The sequence below is a fragment of the Danio aesculapii genome, chromosome 15, assembly GCF_903798145.1.
Source record: "Danio aesculapii chromosome 15, fDanAes4.1, whole genome shotgun sequence".
NCBI lineage: Eukaryota > Metazoa > Chordata > Actinopteri > Cypriniformes > Danionidae > Danio > Danio aesculapii.
Window position 1 is genome coordinate 23,444,968 of NC_079449.1, and position 21,325 is coordinate 23,466,292.

The following is a 21,325-nucleotide window of genomic DNA, read 5'->3' on the forward strand; positions in this document are numbered from 1 at the left end:
TAACTGAATATGTCCATGGCTCTATAGACAGATGTTTAAATCCTAATGTCTTTCTACTACTGTTGTGTTGTATATCTGTTATAGGAGTTGTTCACGGCAGACTGTTAATCGATACTCGCAGTGTGTTTGAATAGTGGCTGCATCACAAACAGCACGTCATCGGGTCGATCTGCAGGTTGCGTTTTCGTTCTCAGTTGTTGGCGTGCGAGACGCGCAGAATGACACCCATGTGAGCAGATACCATGCCTTGTGTGTCTGCTTTCCTATTGGCTGCTTTGAGCTCATGTTTTATTAATGACGCAGAGGCGTGGTGTGTGTAGGTGTATTGCGCAAAACCTGGATTTGACATTTCTATTTTAGGCGGTCCGCTTTTGTCCTTTTAGCCAACATATATGTAATTCGTTAGTATACAATTCACTGACTGTATTTAACGTTTGGTTTTAGTGTAATTCGTCGAATAAACGCGTTGATAAGAAATATCCATGTCCGTGTTTTGAAAGCCCAGCATGTGTAGGGCGGGGTCACTGAAGCAGGGGGCGTGGCCGAGCTGTCTGTACAATGGCCCGATATGTTGACTGAATAACCCGCCATCTTGTTGTGACTCCTCTACGTGCGTGGAAGAGTGTGGCTTCACGGGGGATCCAGTCACGTCTTTCCTTTTATTTTATTATTATTTTTTTAAACAGACGAGAAGATTGGGTCCCGAACTGAAGCGTTTGAATCCAGAGAGCTGATTCATTTCTCCAATCGTTTCTTGGACCATAAAACGAAACCGAGATGAGTATCGAGACGCTTTTAGAGGCGGCGAAGTTTTTGGAATTGCAAGCCCTGCAACAACAGAAAGCACGTGGTAAGAAATGAAAAATTTGGGCACACAAACATTTATGACAGGCAGAGAGTCACTTTAATGTATCAGTATTGCTGTTTAATGTTGTAGCAGGTTAATGCGAGACATTGTTGCACGGTTTGCCACAGTCCGCGTGAATGGAGGACTGCGTACAGCGCGTGACATTCAGCATTAACGTTATAACACCCCCTCCAAATAACAAAGACTCTGCAAAACTGCACTGTAATCTTCCTACGCTTACTTGCTGTGTAACTTAACAATAGTAAGCCGGCGTTTTCCGCATAGCGACAGTCGTGTGTTAAAAGGAGGAGATTGTGTGTTTCTTGCTTTAACTATTGGGATAGTTAACGGTTGAACACTTCATTCAATGCAGTGTCCATGTAGGAAAACATACCTGCTTGATTTTAAGGGCGGTGGCTTACAAGTACGTGCGCGAGTGCCAGTTGCGCTTTATATAATGACCCGGGGATCACATTACGCAGCTTTCATTCGCTTCCCTTTTGTAGCCACGAATCGACACAATGTTGTGTTTACTTTCCACATGTTGATCTTCAGTGCCATAGTTTACGTTTTTATGCATTTCTCACTATTGTTTTCGCTCCCGCGCTGCGTGCGTCCGCTGGCGCTTTCTGGAGAGCCTCGGTGACGTGTCCGCTTTGTCACGCCCAGTTGACGTGTCTGGTGTAGTCACGCCCTCGTCTGCGATCCGCGTGGACAGAACCCCTCCCCCTGTGTTCCATGTGCGCGGCAGGCGCTGCTCTGTGCGGGAGGGGCTTTACAACCAGAGGGAAAGTAGGACAGTAACCCCCTGCATGCTTTTCCAAAATGTTCTGCAGTTATATAACGCACTCCTCCAGCTTGGGATCATCGTGTTGGTCTCTAAAAATGTAGTTATCACAGAATTACGTAGTGGTGATCGCGCAATCAAAAAATGGAGACGTTTTTATTAATTAATCGTCAAAATGTGCAAATATAAAAGGCAGATTTCATCTTGGTAACTGATTGTATAAAAAAAGAGAAAGAACATTGAATATTAAATCAATCTAGTTTTTATTGCAGTCTCAAAGGTGGACTTGGTGATTTGTGGGCCCTAAGCAATTCCAGGTATGGGGCCCAAGCATTGAAACACGAAACATTCACCTTCTCTATAGATGTGTGTATATATATATATATATATATATATATATATATATATATATATATATATATATATATATATATATATATAGATATATAGATATGTATGTATATATATATATATATATATATATATATATGTATATGTATGTGTATATATTCAGTTGAAGTCAGAATTATTAGCCCCCCTGTTTGTTTTTCCCCCAATTTCTGTTTAACAGGGAGAAGTTTTTTTTTCAACACATTTCTAAACATAATAATTTTAATAACTCATTTCTAATAACTGATTTATTTTATCTTTTCCATGATGACTGTAAATAATATTTTACTAGATATTCTTCAAGACTTCTGTACAGCTTAAAGTGACATTTAAAGGCTTAATTAGGTTAACTAGGCAGGTTAGGGTAATTAGGCAAGTTACTGTATAATGATGGTTTGTTCTGTAGACTATTAAAAAAAAAAGAGCTTAAAGGGGCTAATAATTTTGACCTTAAAATGGCTTTTTTTTTTTATTAAAAAATAAAACAAATAAGACTTTCTCCAGAAGAAAAAATATTATCAGACATACTGTGAAAATTTCCAGAATCTGTTAAACATCATTTAGGAAATATAAAAAATAATAATAATAAAAGGGGGTTTAATAATTCTGACTTCAACTGTATATACTGTAACTGTAAATAAACTGCTTGTTAAAAATATATTTTAAGTGGAACCTTTATCATCTTAATAAAAAAATTAAATACGATAAATTCACAAATAAAAAAAACAAGTTCACAAACTAACTATATGTACAGCTAATAAGTCATATTTGTGATTAGATTGTAATATTTGTATGTGCAGTACGTAAGGAATGTTTCACTATTCATGAGGGCCCCCAGTTTTGAAAAGAAGTAATATCGTTAAAATCTTAACATTTATGAACAGATTTTACAACATTCATTTTCTTTGGCTTAGTCCCTTTATTAATCTGTGGTCGCCACAGTGGAATGAACCACCAATTTTACAACATATGATAGAAAATTTATAAACGAGCTATTTGATTAATTTAGGAAATTCTGGGCTCTAAGCAGCTGCTTGCCTCGCTTATTGATTAAGTCCGCCCCTGTGCAGTCACCTACAGTATTATTGATTGTTTTTTTTTCTCCACTCTTGAGATGTAGCAATTTTCATTAATGCAGTATATTGTGTTTCGTCATAAATAATGAACATGCACGATATTGTAAAATCATGGAAATTTATGAAAATACTATGTTCCTCTGTGTCGAGTTTCTTCACTGAACGCTACCTTAATGCAGAAGTAGCTCAAACTCGCTCATTTTGAGGCGGGAACTGGGGGACGTGCAACAAATTTAATAATCAGGTAAACACAAAACAACAGTTTTCATCTGAATCTCCTTCACGGCACTCGACATTTGAAAACACTCGCTCCAACGAGTTTGTGCGGCTCTCGGTCCCGCCCACGTCACCGCTACCAAGCCGACCAATCGAAGTGCTTGCGTTATCTGTCGTTGCAATGTGTAGTTATATTTTTTGAGAGGTGCGCGTCAGCCACGGCAAGGGCTATGCGTCCACGCACAGGGTGTGTGCTTGACGCAGAAGTATAAATCAGCCTTTAGGTTTTTTAATGGGAATCCTTAGATTCTTTATAGGCGTTTTAATTGTTAACACTTTACAGTAAAGCCCCAGTTATTAACATTGGCTAACTAAACTTACAATGACTTGTAAAGACGGTTTGTTAATCAATTACTAGGTGATTTTAATGTTTATATACGGATTAATATAAGAACGCGTATATTGTATTTAACTTTAATGCATTGTTGATGTTAGTCAATGCATTAACTGTTTACTAATGACCCTATAGTAAATTGCTAAATATTGTACTTAATAGTTCTATTGCCGTTTATTTAATTTGAAACATGTCTTGACTCTAAATATTTAACTCGATACACAATACCTGTTAAAGTAAACATTTTACATCTTATTACAATACTTTCATGAAAGTTTTCACAATTAGCGTGACAATTTAATGGCAGTCAGGAGCCAGTTCTATTGGTTAATCAGTTCAAAAATATTTCCAGCACAATTGTTATGCTGGGTGAAGTTGACAGGGCTTGTCAGCGTTTTCTGTATTTACAAATGTTATAGTTTATGTACTCTTTCTCAGTTAAATGTCATACATTCTCAGATGATTAGTGGCACAAATAGTTGGTGCAGGCTTTCGATGTGGTTGAAATCTTGTAGATCAGTTTCACTTCTGTATGTTGCGCCACAGCTGACTGTAATTCTACTCAGCATGTGACTCTGTGAAAGCATTCAGCCAGCAGTTTGTTAAGCCGAGCTGTAAACTGCATTGCACATTGGTGGACAGTCATTTCCTGTGTGCTGTTATACCCTTTGCCCTGTTGCTGTTAAATAAGTATAACAAACTACTTTAGACGGTCAAGTGCTGCTGAGAAATTATGTAAAGGAACACAGCAGAGCTTCTCTTCCTTGTGCAATCAGAACAGGATTAGAACTAGTACCGAAGGAAAAATGAAACCATAACACGTGTTTAAAAAATTCCTCTCTTGCATGAATGACAATCATCAGTTTTTTTTGTGTGTGTATTTTTATGGCATTATATACATGCATCTGGCAGAAACAAACTTTCATATATATTTAAAGTCAAAATTATTATTATTAGTCCTAGAGGGGAATGTTGTGAGATTTAAATGCAATTACAAGTTTATATCTTTTTTTTTGTGGTTGTTTGCTTTTCAGAATTGAGAAAAAGGTCCAAAAATGTACATACAGAGTGTCTGCGGGGTCTTGACTCTCAAAATCCAAATTTTAGGCCTTAAAAAGTCTCAAATTTACTGAAATATTGGGTTGTAGGTTTTAAATCTTTTTTTTAAACAGGTCTTACATTTCCTTCTTTATGTATTGCTACCCAATCTGGCCAAAACTCATACAATCACCAACCATCCCAATCTCAATAAAACCTTTAACTTTTTATTTAAAAAGGTCATTTTTAACTCTATTTATCATAATGGTTTAATTATTTTCTTTACAATAACATTTGTTAAAAGTTCTCCATGTATTTTCTGCTGAGGAAGCTGACCTGGACAGATTGTTGTGCATAGATTTAGTTTATTATAATTTTTTAAACTTATAAAACATTTGTTCATTTATTTTATTTTAAAGAAAGTGTATGGATACAAGTAGAGCTTGATTTGTTTTTACACAATATTTAAAATATTTAGCTAAGAAATAAAATGTAAAATAATAAATATATATATTATTAATGTATTATTTTATTATTAAATGCATTTAATTATAATACTTTTTTTTGATAGGGCAAATTAAAATCGTCCCCATCCTGGCCATTTGAAAAATTCCTTAGCCTTTAGCCCTTTGAGTCTAAAATTTAATTCATAATGGTCTTAAAAATGTCTTAAATTTAACTCTGTGAAACCTGCAGAAACCCTGTTACAAGTTTATCAATGTTGTTCTAAGACAAGAACAGGTTTAGATCTATCTATCTATCTATCTATCTATCTATCTATCTATCTATCTATCTATCTATCTATCTATCTATCTATCTATCTATCTATCTATCTATCTATATATATATATATATATATATATATATATATATATATATATATATATATATACACACACACACATACATACATACATACATACATACAACTTACTCATTTACAACACCTTGTGTATGACTATTTTGTAGCAGTTGCAAGATATAAAGTTGCAAAAAGTATATAAAATATTTTAATATGAAATAGAAAATCTATTTTTATCTAATTCAGTTTTTAGCTCATATTTCTGAGTTTACATATCACCTTTTTATGACTACAGCTATGATCTTTTTGTCTTAGAATTGCGAGCTTATTTAGCTGGGAACTCTAAATTGCACTAAAACTCAAAACTGTGAGATAAAGTTGTAATTATCTTGTTATTCATTAGTTTTTTTAAATTGTTGGAGGAAACATGTTTCCATACATGTAGAACTAGCATGAACTATGATGAATGTCTCAGTAATCAGCTGTTAACAGCCCCACTGTCAGGAAAGGGAGTGTGTTTATTGTGAGGTCACATTTCACTCACTGACTTGAAAGGCTTGTCATTTCTTGTGTATTGTGCTTCCTCGTGTATTCTGGTAATGACCTATTTAGTTCCATAGGAACTAGTGCTCCGCCCCCCGCACCACTTTTCAGCAGGAGGAAGCTTGAACTGTTCAAATAGCACAGCGGTGACTGGTTGGGGGTGGATTTGCTGCACTATGATAGGCTGAGATTAGGATGCAGCGCTGACACATATGATAAGAATGTCTCTGAAAGTATCATCCTCTGAGTGCACATGATTTCACGATGTCCAGCTTTTCACCTTAATGTGATCCATGACACAAACACACACACGCCTGTATCTTTTTCATTTGATCCAGGCCACCTGTGACCTCTATATTGCTCTGCATGGGCGATAAGAGGATTATTAATAACGAGTAGCATTAGATGTAACTAAAGTGCAAACATTATTTTTACTTATTCATTTTTATTTGGCTAATAGGATTCTGCAAGTTTCCTCTTCACGGTGATGCATTTTAAAGTACGTAGTTCAGGCTGTTATGCATGTGACATTTAGAGGTGTGAACCTATACTGGTCTCACGGTTCGGTTATGATTATCATGCCATTGATTCGGTTCAAGTCGATATCTTGGTGCATTGACGATGCTTTCCATACACAGTTTTATATTTTCACAGCAATTTTTATATTTAAATGTATAAATATATTTATATTTAGCCTATATACTATTTGAAATACAATTTTGTCCTTTAATACAAACAGTCAGACATATAAACTGTACATTCAAACAACACGAGCATTTATAGCAAATAAACACATGTAAATATCCCATTCGCTTTCCGAGCCTGTCTAGCAAGCTCTTTCTTACACCCCTTTGATTGGTCACGCACTCAACAGAAAGGGCTGCGATTGGCTCTTACGTGCTGGCGCTCTTCACAGATGAGTGACACTAGCTATGTTTCCATCCACATATTTTTTTGCGCATTTTGCATGTGCGCTTAAACCGTTTGATGGAAGTGTCATGATGCGCATAAGTTTTGAAAATGCGCATAAACTTCTACGCATAACTGAGTAGGATAAACTTTTTATTCGATAAGAAAAGATGCACATAAACTAAGATGGAAACACCACACAAATTTCAGTATGCGCTTTAAAAAAGGTCATGTGATTTTGTTATAAGAGATCATGTGATGATGAAAATGTGCGTAAATGGACAAACCAGCAGGCTGAGCACACTGTAAAACATCTGAACTGTTGTTTTAGTCATTCTAAAATGCCTAACCGTTTAAGTATTAGTGTTATTATATCATTAATGACCTCTAGAATCAAGAGCGTCTGTGGTGTTCCGCGTCTGACACCTTCAAACGCCACCGCTCGTTTACTGCGTGTCAGGATTGCCTTCTGAGGCGCAAGTCAATTATTAGATGAAGAAAAGATTGACGCAGCCTCTCCTACCGCAGTAAATTCAGTTTTTACTGTTAATATAATATTTGGCGCCAGTTAATCAGGAGTTGACGATTTTGTTCGCTTTGACTCGTTGGATGGAAACGCTGCTTTATTCGCACGTCTTTAATGCGATAATCCAGTTTTGCGCATAAAGTTCATTTGCATTTTTGGATGGAAACACAGCGATCACAGCTTTGGTGGCGATCACAGCTGATCCATGATAGACACGGTGGAGAAAACTCTGCAGGCACGCGCTCGTGTCTGTATCCAGAAGTATCGCTGTAGCAGCCGAGAGGAGAGGAAAAGTCACGCCAGCAGGTCAAATGGGCCACAGTGGGAGAGAAAATGGAGTTTACTTTCATTTTGTCAATCGCTGTGAAATAGGGGCTTCTGCTGTAAGTGTCAGTAAAAGACTGTCCAGCAAATACACACGCGCTCGCCTCCTTCGCCATAGTAAGCAACAGAGACATAGTGCATATGAGATAAATAACGTCAGTACATAATAACCAGTTATGATTATTACTGAACCGATACCGAATTGTCCACGTCTGCATCGCAGTACACCGAAGAAACAATTAATTTTGACACTCCTAGTGTTATTAGACGAGTACTGAAAAGTAGCGTTGTGAGAGATGCACAGAGACTGACTTGACTTGGATTAAGCTATAAAACCGCTCATTGGGAGACTTCTCTTTGAACCCTACAAGAGTGAGCTAATATCTAAATGCACTTTTAGCTGAGTGAAGCCTAGGTGTTGATCAGGTGAATTCAGCTGCTGTTTAGAAATAGTTTAAAGTTTAAAGATGGTGTTTTATAGTGGTCAAAGACATTTTGTCTCTGCAAGTCATTTTTATTATATTTTGAATGTGGCAAAGTATAAAGATTTCAAGGTGTTGTTATCCACACTCATTTAAATGTTTTTGTTTTCACAAAATGTAGGTATTTTGCGTACTATTGATAGTATAAATACTTAAATTGACAATTAATTAGTATTTTGAGACTCCACTCTAAGCCTTCTATATGTGCTTCATCAAATGATTCTTGTTCTAATTAAGCCTGACAATTTTGTTTGTTAATATTATTAATATAAACTATATTGTGACACTGAATGCAGGTTTAGTGGGCATCTTTTGTACGTTACCGTAAAATATGTATTGCTAAGAAAGAAGAAAAAGTTTAAAAAGAAATATTTAATACCTGTAATACTTTCAAAATGTAATAATATTTCTCATTATTTTAGTTTTTACTGTATTTTTATGGTGGCTGAGGGAGCTCAAAAGGGCTGCAAGTTAATGAAACGCATGCTAATAGAAGAACACTAGCAGATTTAGAAGCCATTCTCATTAATTTGACAATATGCATGCACATTTTCACACACATGCAAATAAAGAAACGCACTGAAATAATGCAGATCCCAATGGAAATGTCATACAGCCTACTGTTTTTTGTGTATTTGTGTGATCAGGATCAGCCGAGTTCGTCACTTGGGTGCCAACGGTAATGTGTCTTTTATCCACAAACGCATCTTAAAACCAGGTGTGAACAAGGCCCAAGTAACCAAAAAGATAATTCAGGCCATAAAAAATGCTGGTGTCACGTGGACTAAAGGGCAAATGAATACTAAACTTTTGCAGGTTGCTCTAAATCCATAGCCATGTGGATGGACATTTGATTAAATAAATGTAGCCTCTTTGAGCATAATGAGGGGAGGGAGTTCAAGATGATCGAATGTGTTACTGCCTGTGTTCAGTCTGCCTGCAGTCCTTTTATGGCCTGTTTCCACTGAGTGATGTGGTACGGTGGCTGTTTCCACTGTCAAAATTACCAAAAAAATTACCGTACTGTACCACTTTTTGGAATGGTACCTAGCACAACAAAAGGGTACCAAAAGGCAGAGCAAGAATGCTATTGGTTTACAGAGATACATCACTAGCTCGTGCACTAGCTAGGAGAATGAAAATAAAGGAAGCGCCATTTTTAAATACCGAAGACATTACACCGTAATAATATATACATATAATAACAAGCCATGGTTGAACCCAAGCTTAAACAAACCTTGTCGCCGTCTTGATGAACAGCCACAAAGCCAAGAAGAGGGGAATCTACCCTGTGCCCCATAGTTGTGCCCCATAGTTGTTTACAAGCCCCTCTAAAGTGTGAGGGGTTTCGCGTTCACATGCGCTTGCCACGCGTCTATATTTGAAATAACGAACTTCTTGAGCTGATGATAGTATTGTGCGTGTGATTATTGAAGCGCATCCTTTCAGAAATGGACAAACGCGAGACTGACACGCGAAAAAGCAAAGAAGTTGGAAAAAACAAAGGTGCAAATGATTCTTTCAGCAACCTAAAACATGAACAATCTGCCATGTTTAATTATTATCGTCGCTTTTTGGACTATTTTGAAGTCAGAATGACGGAATTACTTTCTAACAACAGGTTACATGTGCTGCTGAAGATTAAAGATGCAGATGAGAGGTTTGCACTGACTGTGGGCTATATGTTGCGTGTTGTTCTTGAACCCAAATAAGGACTAAATGTATGCTGTGTGTAGTTTATCTGTAATTGGTAACATATCAGAGACCGTAAGGGTCTGTAAGTGTTCATATACGTTGCTTTTATTTATTTGATTTAATTGCAGAAGTTACAGTAGGCTATTTCGCCCTGTCATTGATCTGCAGTTCTAATCAAATCATGTAGAAAGGTGAGTAATTAACATTTCTACACAAATATTTATGTGTATAAAGCATCTGTTATGTGCCATTGGGACACTTTTTGCAGTGGAAACGCAAGCCTAATAAAGGTGACCCGTACCGTACTGTACCATTCAGCGGAAACGGGCCATTAATCTGAAAATACATGTATTTTCCTTAACTGCATTGCTATTGAACCATGATGGAGGTCCTTCAGTGAGTGACTTACAGTAGCTCTAGTTCTTCTCTCTGAGTGCAATAGTAGTTTGTGTCCTCTGCTTCTCTTAAACGATGTGCAGCGGAATGTATAATTGATGCTAAAGGTTTGGCTGGGGGTTCAGAAGGCCGTCCCGTGGTGTTTTGGAGTTCTCCTCTAAGTGTGGTAGGAGGAAGACGAAGAGCATCGTGTTTCCATTTATGCCAGAGAAACATTAGCCTGAAGCCTGAACATGATGTGCTCTAACTGAGTAATCTCTGTCCTCCACTGTTAACCAGTAACACTCGCTTGTCTGTGTGCACACACACACACACACACACACACACACACGCACACACACAAAAAGCTTCTTTAAAGGAATTGACTCTGAGCTAAATATTATGTCAGGCTGTATATGGGCCTGTATTGATTTGTGGCTGACCTGTTCCCATTATATAGGCCCCAGTTTAGATGTGATGTCATCATATCATGTGCTCGAGGTTAAAGGTTGCCTGTTGTGTGCAGCATATAGTACTGCATTTTTTTTGAACATGGCTTACTAGTGTCTCTGCAGATGTCTATTGTATGTGGTTGTTTGCTTATGTGTTATAGACCGATATATTGACAGATTTGTAGTGAATTTTGTGTGCTGAATAAAATGAGTTGATCATAATATATTGATGCAGTATACAACTAATATTGTTAAAATTCTAATAAAAATGAAAATATAAAAATGACTAAATGCAGATGATGCTACAAAAACCTGAAACTAAAATGAAAGCAGAATTAATAAAAGTAAAATTTAACTTATAAATAATACAACAACTGATCAAAAATGGGATTATTTAGGCTCATCTACATGATTTGAGATTACTGCTAAAATAATTTTTGCCATTAATGTAATAGTAACACTTTTTAAATGTTATCTATAGCATATCTTCAAAATTAATATCCATGTACATATTTATACAATGTTTATATATTATACAATACATATTAGCCTATTGGTGTGTAATTATAATATCAGACAAAAATCTGTCAATTTATACAGACAGTGGTTTATAACGATCAGCCAGAATCTTTAAATCAGTACAGTGCTTATATTATTATGCAAATATTAGTGCTAGGCAAAGATTAAATCGTGATAAATTGCATCCAAATTAAAAGTTTATTTTGACACTGTCAAAGTCAGAATTATTAGCCCCCCTGAGTTATTAGCCCATTTATCCCAACCCCCCCCCCCCCCCATTTATATTTTGACAGAAAATTTTCTCAACACATTTCTAACCACAATAGTTTTAATAACTCATTTATAATAACTGATTTATTTTATCTTTGCAATGATGACAGTAAATAATATATTACTAGCTATTTTAAGACACTTCTATACAGCTTAAAGTGACATGTAAAGGCTTAACTAGGTTAATACGGTTAACTAGGCCGGTTTGGGTAATTAGGCAAGTTATTGTATAACGATTGTTTGTTCTGTTGACTATCGAGAAAAAACTATAGCTTAAAGGGGCTAATAATTTTGACCTTAAATGGTGTTTAAAAAAAAAAAAGCTTTTATTCTAGCTGAAATAAAACAAAGACTTTCTCCAGAAGAACAAATATTATCAGACATACTGTGAAAATGTCCTTGTTCTGTTAAACATCATTTGGGAAATAATTAAAATAAAAATCAAATGGGAGCCAATAATTCTAACTTCAACTGTATATATATATATATATATGTATATGTATATATGTGTGTGTGTGTGTGTGTGTGTGTGTGTGTGTGTGTGTGTGTGTGCGCGTTTTATATTTGCACATGCACACAGAAACAAAACAATTTTTTTTACATAGATATTTCAATTTATAAACCGTTTGTATCAAATACACACATTTTATATCTAAATATAAATAAACACTCTCAAATATGGGCATTTATAAATGCCTAATAAATATACAACATGTATGTCATGTTCTCTCTTTCCACAAACGCACGAAACTCAGGAATTTCAAAATACATGGATTTATTTATAAACACTCACTTTAAGGGTGCTGGAGACTCAGGAAAATCATGGAGTGTTGACAATTCAAGACCAGACCAGGGACTAAACCAATTCAGGGGTATAAATACAAGGGGCATGATTGAACTAATAACCAACAAGGGAGAAATACAGGTGAAACTAATGAACATTAACAAACGGCGGGAATATGGAACAAAGGAATCACAAGACAAAAACCAAAGCACCAGGAACCCAACACAGTAGATATCAATATAGTCCATAAGAACCAACACATTCTGATTTTATGATTTTTTAAAAAAATATTTGTTATAATAATAGTAATTATAATGTAATAATAATAATGTTTTTGTTTTTCCCTCAACAGAAGAGAATGAGCTGCAGGAGCGGCGGCGTCGTGAGCAGGAGGCAGAGAAGCGGAGAGCAGAGCTGAACTCTTACACTCAGCCCATTCGACTGAACCCCGTAACCTACATGGAGGAGTCCGGCCCTGAGCGTCGCCACATACCTGCCCCGGCTCAGCCTCCACCCCCTCCTCCACCCATGCCCATCACAGTCATCCCCATCCCACTGGTATCCAGCACCCCTCCTGCCATCCCTTCACCCCCAACCACCTCCCTCAGCCCATCAGCAGCGCCCCGTCTCACGCCGCCCAGAAAAGATGCTTCACCACTGCCAAACCAGCACCCGCGGCCCCTCGCCCCGACTCAGGTCAAAACAGAGCCCACGTCACTGCCTCAGTCCAATGGCACAAAACCAGCCCAACAGATCCAGAGTTACCCCGGCTCCATCGTCATGTCATCCCAGCATGCACTGCTCCCTCAACCTGTGCCTCCATCTCTTCAGACAAGCCCTGTGGGGAGAGGAAGCCCGCCTGAGGACCACCGTGGTTTGGATGGCAAGAAGAGGCCTGGAGGGTGAGTGAGGAGTTTGTTTATGAGCACGTTTAAAGGTACCGTGACTGTAAAATAACGTTTTTTTAGATGTTCGTATCAGTATTGTTCGTTTGTAGGATATTTATAAGCTAGTGTGCTCAAAAACAGTGACAAAATATGAGTTTAGAAGATCTAAAACTGAAATGAACGTCTAAAGCATGCAGTTTGTCACTTTCACTTAAATGTACTTCAGTTTCTCATCAAATCTTGACCAATCAAATGCTCTCTAGTATCTGACATGCCCCGCCCCCTTCAAGACATTTCTCATTCGCTTTTCATTTGGTGCGCTTCAGCTCAAACACTCTCACTGGCAGAGCTGTGATGATAACTAAAATCGAGTTAAAAATTGCCCATGTCAAAGCACTTCACAGGACCTTTTAAAACTGAATCACATGAATGCCTTTATGGTTGCGAGGTTGTATTGTGTTTGTAGCTGATTATTAATGAATGTATGACTTGTTTTTACAGGGCAGGAACGAGAGAAGTGCACAATAAGCTTGAAAAGAACAGGTAAGGTCTTCATTGTTCGTTGTTTAGTTTTTTTTCATTTGGGCTGCATTTATTTGACATTTTAAGCAAACATTTTTCAGAAGTGACACTAGGAAAAACTTGAGAATTTTTATATAGTATTAACGCTAATAATCGTATTAAGTTATGGATTCATTTGTTTGTTGTTTTAATTGTATTTTGATTCATGTAATGTTCTTGCCATGAAAAAAGCATTTGTTGCTGACATGGCATTACATTTAAAATTCATCATCGGATTAGATTTTTTCTAAGTAATTTGTTCTTGTGATGCCAAAGCTGAATATCCTGCGTCATAAATAAATTCTTGTAATATAAATACTTTTAAATGAATACATCAGTCTTGGCTGATTTGGTGCTCAATCATTTTTTAATAGGATTCTCTGAATTGAAATTTCAAACTAACAGCTTGAATTTTGTGACAGTATAAATGTTTTTATTATCACTTTGTCCTCGCTGAATAAAAATATTAATGTCTTTTTAAAAAATGAATACAAACAGCAGATTCAGCTAGGTGCTCAATAATAACTTTTTTTATTGGTGTACATAATGTATAATTATAATATTTTATAAATTAAAAATCAAATTTTGTATATATATGTTATATGATCAGGGGGGTCAACCTTTTTGATTCGCTTGTGTAATACATGCTTCAGTCATTAATATATTTATTGTTAATTAATTCTAGTTTAATAATAATACAACAAAGTTTAGCATTTTTTGAGGGATATTTATTGTATTCTTAACTACAATATCTTTTAAATAGCTATTTCAGCTATTCCTGTAGGTCAAACTATACAAACTCCATCTAATTTGACTTTATTTCAGGCTATATGTAGATACAAACACCTATTTTACAAGAAAAAGCCCTTCAATGTCTGTCTGTGGTGTAGAGCAGCCAGTTTCAGACTGCTGAATGAACGTATTCCTTCATAGACCGGTTGACGTGATTTTTGCATTCACAATAGGGGTGGTGAAATGTATATTTATTTTAATCTATTATTTTATTATTAACATTTATATGAATAATATTTATATTAATAATTAATAAATATCAACATTATTATTTAAAAACAGATCAGAATAAACAATTTCTTAGTATTAAAGGGCTGACCCAACGCCCCCATATATCTTGTTTTGACATATTTCAGAGGGGAGCAAGTGTTAATTAGGGAGGTCAATCCCCCCCAAACTCCCCTGTAATTCACACCCTGGTTATAACCATAATTATAAACAATAAATGAATGCAGACTGCAGAAAATCCTGTCATTACCTAATCCCATATCCTAATTCATCTCTTTTTTTTTTTCCCTCAGACGTGCACATTTAAAAGAGTGCTTTGAGACTCTGAAGAAGAACATCCCTAATGTTGACGAGAAGAAGACATCCAACCTGAGTGTTCTGAGAAGTGCTTTGAGATACATTCAGGTAGGATCAACACGGCCTGCATTAACCGATCATCCTTTACATCCTGTCACACCTTGCCTTCAGAGATCTATTTATACACACAAACAAACCAACAGCAGGGGAACGCCATACTGTCTAAACTCTTTCAGTCATGTCATGTCCAGTGCTGCTCTGATTGATCTCAAGCTCTTTAATTAAAGCTAAAGTTAGTTTCTATGGATGTGTGAGCAGAGTACCTCCCCTTTACCATCGGCCTCATTTGGCTGATGTAAAAGGAGATCATAAACCAGGCTCTATCTGATAAAAGCAGCGCAGCTCATTCACGCACACCTACAGCCAGACCCTCAGGAGGAGGAATAGAAATCCAATCAAATCAAGGGATTTGATTTAGCCGAGGCGCAAGACGTGCAGGAAACTAGGGCAGTGTGGAAACAGAGCTCGTGTCACTGGATCGTCACCCGCCCTTGCTTTTGAGCTGCTCGCTAGCAGTCATTGGTGGATCTGAGGGAGAGACGGCCACCTATTACTGCGCTTTCCCGCTCTCTGCTGCCTGTTGCTCAACCAGGCTTACACTGTATTTATTTAAAGCACATGGCCTGCTGAAAACAGACAGCCATTTGCTGTGATTTCTCCACAGCGTAATCAGTATTATAAGGTTGGTGTTTTTTGGATATGCAGCTCTGTTGTATTTTGAAAGTCATATTTGTGTCTTTTTGCATGCATTTAGTCATGCGAAGCTGTTTTGAAACTGTAGTGTCACAAGCTGTTTGATGCTGGATATTTAATAGATTCAGATCATAAAATCTACTTTCAGACAACAATGTAGTCAAACACTGAAACGTTTTTCCTTTTTCATTTTGAAAGTTTCACTTCTACACGACAGCGTTTTCAAAACAATCTGCGTTTACTCATGTCCACGAAAACAGCCAATAACGAAATTTGGCATTGTTAACTTGTTAGTAAAACAGTAGCTGTTGGAAATTGATAAATAACGTTGGCGACTCTATGCTCGTGCTGTGTGTGTAAGGTGTCTTTTCACTTTGTGTTATTGTAAAGTAAATGGGAAGTTGTGTGTTTATTTGCACCTGCCATTAACCTACACTAACCTAAAGCTGTTCTCTGCATGTGTTTTTAAAGACTTCAGTTTTCGGGTGTTTGTTTACATCGAAATAAAATTGTGGCATTTTCAAATTAATGTATTTTCATAAAAAGTTTCCCATTTTGGCTGAAAACTTTGTTGTGTAAATATCTCCTTAAAGTACCAGTCACCATTTAGGGTGCACTCTGTTATCTGAACCGTGCCGTTTCTCGGTTCATTTGACGTGTGTGAGTGCTCCGAATAAGGCCCAGACATGCGGTTTAGTTGACTGGCCCTGGCCCGGTTGGAAGAGGCGTGTCAGAGCATGGTTCAGTTGGGCTTTGGCGCGGTACGCTTGGAATGTAAGTGCAAAGCCCGCCTAAACCCGAAACTGAAGATGCAACATCACTTTTAGGGGACTGTTTTATATGGATTTATTAATCATTCTTACTTTTCAATGAACATGAACTGTCATTGTTTATTAAAGACGCAATCCCCTCACTGCACGTCAGCTGCACCTTCAGCAAACCTCTTAATACCTGCAGCATGAGGACTTTTTCGTTGTGGATCTGTTCTGCAAAATATTTGTCTGTGTGTCACTGCATCCCAAACGACTAAACGATATAACTAAAGCAATGTCCACTGTGCTGAGCGAGAGTGCTTCTCTCTCTTCTCCTGTTAAACTGAACAGTCGCATCATCGATGACGTAAGCATGCTCGGGTTCAAAAGGCAAAATGCAGTGTGAGTGCAGGCCGTCAGGGGAAATTGGTGGAGGGACAATCGCGCTTCGGCACGGTTTAAGGCAACTGTACCTAGTACACCCTTAGTCTATAATTATATGGATATGTATTGTATTGCCTACCACATTGGAAGCTTTAATGTGATTGTTCTTGGCAAGCTAAAAAATTATTGACCCAAAATAGTAAATATCAATACTTGTGTATGTATCAGCGTATATCAATTATTCGCTTCCATAATCAAGTTTTTATTTATGTAATATATTATTAATATTATTCATAAAAGTTTATTCTGTATTCATTACACAAGTTAATTAACAACTAATAATATTGAAAATGTACATGGAGGGAAATGAATTGCTAACATTAAGTAGTTTATGAACTAGGCAATTAGTTAACATTTTATAGGCCATTTACGTCTTATTTTAGAGATTAGTGTTGACTAGGACAAGCTGTTTACAGCATTTTCAAAGCTTGTGGCTAAAACAGTGATGTAGCATTTTGTTGTCAGACTATTTTGTTATGTTGCAATATATTTAGGATATGTAAGTAGCGTGCCTGCTTAATTTAGTTCCTCTTGTTGTTTTATTATTGGTGACTCTTGCTGTCTTTAAATGTTGTTCTTGGATGTCAGGTTAGTATGAAGCTTATGTGTATATTTATTTTACACTTTCACTATATTAGTGAGTGATTTGAACTGTTTTCAGCTATTGTGTCTGTTTTTGTTCTTGCTAAAGGATTAGTGTGTGCCTGTGGGTCACGGGGCTTGTCTCTTAATGATTAGCGCAGGGTTTGTGTGTGTATGTGTGAGTGTGTGTGTGTGTCTGTTGTGCTCTACTCTAGAGACGGCTGTTGCTCAGTGTGTGTTCATGGATGGAGGACGGCACGCGCTTCTCTCCTCTACGCGTTTGTCTCTGCATGCGCTTCACTGCATTGACCAATCAGATCAGCCTGCTGCTCAATAAGAGGATTGTTTGATGCGATTATGCTTTATTTTATTCGGCTTCATGCCTCCTGATTCACATATTCCTGTGACGTCATGGCAAAGCTGGTTTTTGATGTTGAAGTAAAGTAGTTGATTAGTCTTCTACAAACCACTGTAGTTTCAGTAATGTGCACTTTACAATGTAGTTAAAGTTGAGCTGAAATTAGTCAATGTGTTATTACATAAGAAATGTTGATATCTTTAGTTATTGTTCAAAAATTGAGAACATATTATGTAATATTCATTATTATTTTAATAATAAAGCTATTTTAAAGAGATTATAGAAATGAAATAGCACAGTGTCACAAATACTGTCAGTCAGAGTAGCTGTTAGCCGTATCAGTTTGAGCCTGAATCTGACAGAAAATAAAGAGGACTCATCTGATCCTCAAGCCTGCTCTCTAAAATCTGACAAGGGTCTTTCACAGATATTCAGATATTGAGATGTAGAAAGCAGGGAAAGCGGCTGCGTAGAGAGACACGGCAGCACTGCTGCAGATTGTGGGTGTTTACAGTGGCTTGACAGATAAATATGAATTTGTAACTAAATTATTAACGGTTCCAAACAGCATTTCTCGTTTTTTACGTCCTCTCTACAACATGCCATTAACGCTAGAATAATTAAAATTAAACTGTAAGCACTTCTCTATTTGTGTCGTGTCTTTTGGAAGCCCAAATACAGAAACCGAATGAGATCTGTGGAAATAGCGGCGTGTACGGCATTTTAGCCTTCTCTGCTATAACATTACAGCGCCTCTGGCCATGCCCATTCTCTGCGCGGGGTGTATGCGTGTGGTAAATGCGAATAACCTGAAAAGCTGATAAACTAACTCTGTAAAATCCAATATCTGCCTTTGCATTGAACTTTGAGCCTATTACATTCAGAGATGTTGTTTATGTTCACACAGCTACATTACACATCAACTAGATTAAAATATGATATTGTAGTGGACCAGCTCTTTAAAATTGTATTCATATATGTGTGTGTGTATATATAGAACTAGCAATGACAAAGTTACTAAACTAAAATTAAAATGAATTGTGAGTATATATACTCTAAAGGGAATAATAAGAATAAAACTGAAGCTTAAATTATTTATATTGCCTTTTTGCAGCAAATTCAATTCTAAAATAATAGTTCAGTATGTAGCATTAAATACCAAAAAGTTTAAGGCTAATTAAAGCTATATAGAACGAATTAAAAATGGCACAAACCCAAAATTAAAATGAATAAATAAAAAAAAACATTTTTGATAATATTGAAATTCTATAATTACACATGAATAATAATAATAACATCAAATTACTACTGTAACATACTCCAGAAGTTCATTTAGACTCTGGGAAGCAAATACAAGCACGTGTGTTTCATTTCTCTTAATATTCAGATAAATTAGCTTGTCATGGAAAGTCTTGAGGAACTAGTCAGACCGCAGTATTTGTGGTTTTCACTCATGCTTCTTATCTCTAACAACTGTTGTTCTGGAAGCCACATTTCTATCTATTTTTCACTATAAACTACTTGGAATCCCTTTAAAGATTGACTTTGCAGCTGCAGCTTCAAAAGCAGATCAGTCTGTGGAGTTTCCCTGTGTCATTTCCAGTAGCTCAGAGCTCCTCCCATTCGTCTGTGCCTGTTTTCCTTCCGCCCCTCTCTCTCTCTCTCTCTCTCTCTCTCTCTTCATCGTGTTCTGCTGCGGCCGCATGAGTCTAGAGCACATGGCTAGACAGAGCCGCGTGACGTCAGCTGCTCGTGTTGACCCTCCTCCAGCCTTCGCTCTCTGCTCAACACTTTATCTAGCTCATGCTTTTATTTCACAAACCTTGCTGGACCTGTTTTGTGTTCCAGATCATTAGCTTTCATTGTAGTAGCTGAATTATTTTAACCGAGTAATAGAGATGAGATTTTGTTTTGAAAGATTTGCAGTGAGTCTTTTGATTGATTCTGTGTTTCTTATTTTTACCACGATAATATTTATATGATCAAGTTATATTCTTGCAATTTCAAACAACCTTTCTACAAGATAACATTTTGAAATTGAAGTTATTAGTTCAGTTATTAGTTCATTATTCAGTGTAACATGATTCCTCAGAAATAGTAACTTAACGATATGATGCTCAATTGTTAATGCTGTACAGTTATTAATAATGGTCAACTTTTATTTTAAAGTCATTTCTCACAGTACACTTTTTTTTACTGTCACTTTTCATGTTTCTTGCCTTAAAAGTTTGATTGGTAACACTTTAGAATAATGGTTCGTTAGTTCAGTGGTAAAAAAAATAGTTATAAAACTTATATTTTAATATTGACTTCATATTTAATAATTACATTAAAAAAACCACATGCAAATAAAAAGCCATCAGCCTTTTAATTTTGTTTTTTCATTGCATTGCGACCCCTGGAGTTATTATGCTAGATTAACATCACCGCAATAGTGTTTGTTGCAGCAGATTGATTTTACGGCACAATGTTAAACTTTGACAAATAAAGTTAAAAATAAAGTCCACGACTGAACATGGAGGCTCCAAGTGGCGGTCCACAAAATTATACCAAGAATAGACTTGTGCTGTAAACATTGTGCCCACCATTTTCATTAAGTGAAGTTAACATTAAATTAAACGATTGAATAATGATTATAATAAATGATATGGTTGTTATACTATTGCACTTTTTTTGTGTCGTCCATAATCTCATGTTTATATAGTTCCTATTGGTGTGTGTGCACCGTTGTGTGCAATGTTTGTATTTTTATAACCAGTTTATTGTCACTGTAGCTGTTATTTTAAGGGCACAGGCTGAAATGTTTGGAAACCCCTGCTTTAGTTAATGTATTTACTAACATTAACGAACTATGAGTAATCTTGGAAAGCAATTATTTTGTTTTTATTTTTAACTTTTTCCCCTTCGCCACAGTCGCCACTGGCTTGCTTGGTTTGGGACTTTGTGGAGCTGCGCATCAATGGATTCTCTTCAGTGTTTGAGCTTTCAGCAGTGAAATTTAAACCACACTTAACTTCAACTCTGAAATCTGGACTTTACTAGAACTTCTATGTCAAGCGACTGACACAATCTACATTGTAAAAGAGCCATAGAAATAAACACGAATTTATTTGAATTGAATTAAATTATTCATAGTTCAACAAGTTTAACTAATGCATTATTAAAATCCAAAGTTGTGCTTTCAATTTCATCTTTTTTTACAATGTAGATTGTGTTAAAGCAGCTTTACATAGAAGTTCTAG

General features: G+C 36.5%; 1 protein-coding gene across 1 annotated transcript in view; it reads left to right on the forward strand.

The window, feature by feature from the left end:
• The first annotated feature begins 597 nt into the window (after positions 1 to 597).
• mnta (MAX network transcriptional repressor a) overlaps positions 598 to 21,325 on the forward strand; it is a 36,117-nt gene continuing 15,389 nt past the window's right edge. The window contains exons 1-4 of the mRNA XM_056473586.1: positions 598 to 850; positions 12,782 to 13,331; positions 13,818 to 13,859; positions 15,191 to 15,302. Coding sequence (XP_056329561.1) covers positions 778 to 850; positions 12,782 to 13,331; positions 13,818 to 13,859; positions 15,191 to 15,302 — 777 coding nt within the window. The 5' untranslated portion in view covers positions 598 to 777. The remainder of the gene's footprint in view (positions 851 to 12,781; positions 13,332 to 13,817; positions 13,860 to 15,190; positions 15,303 to 21,325) is intronic.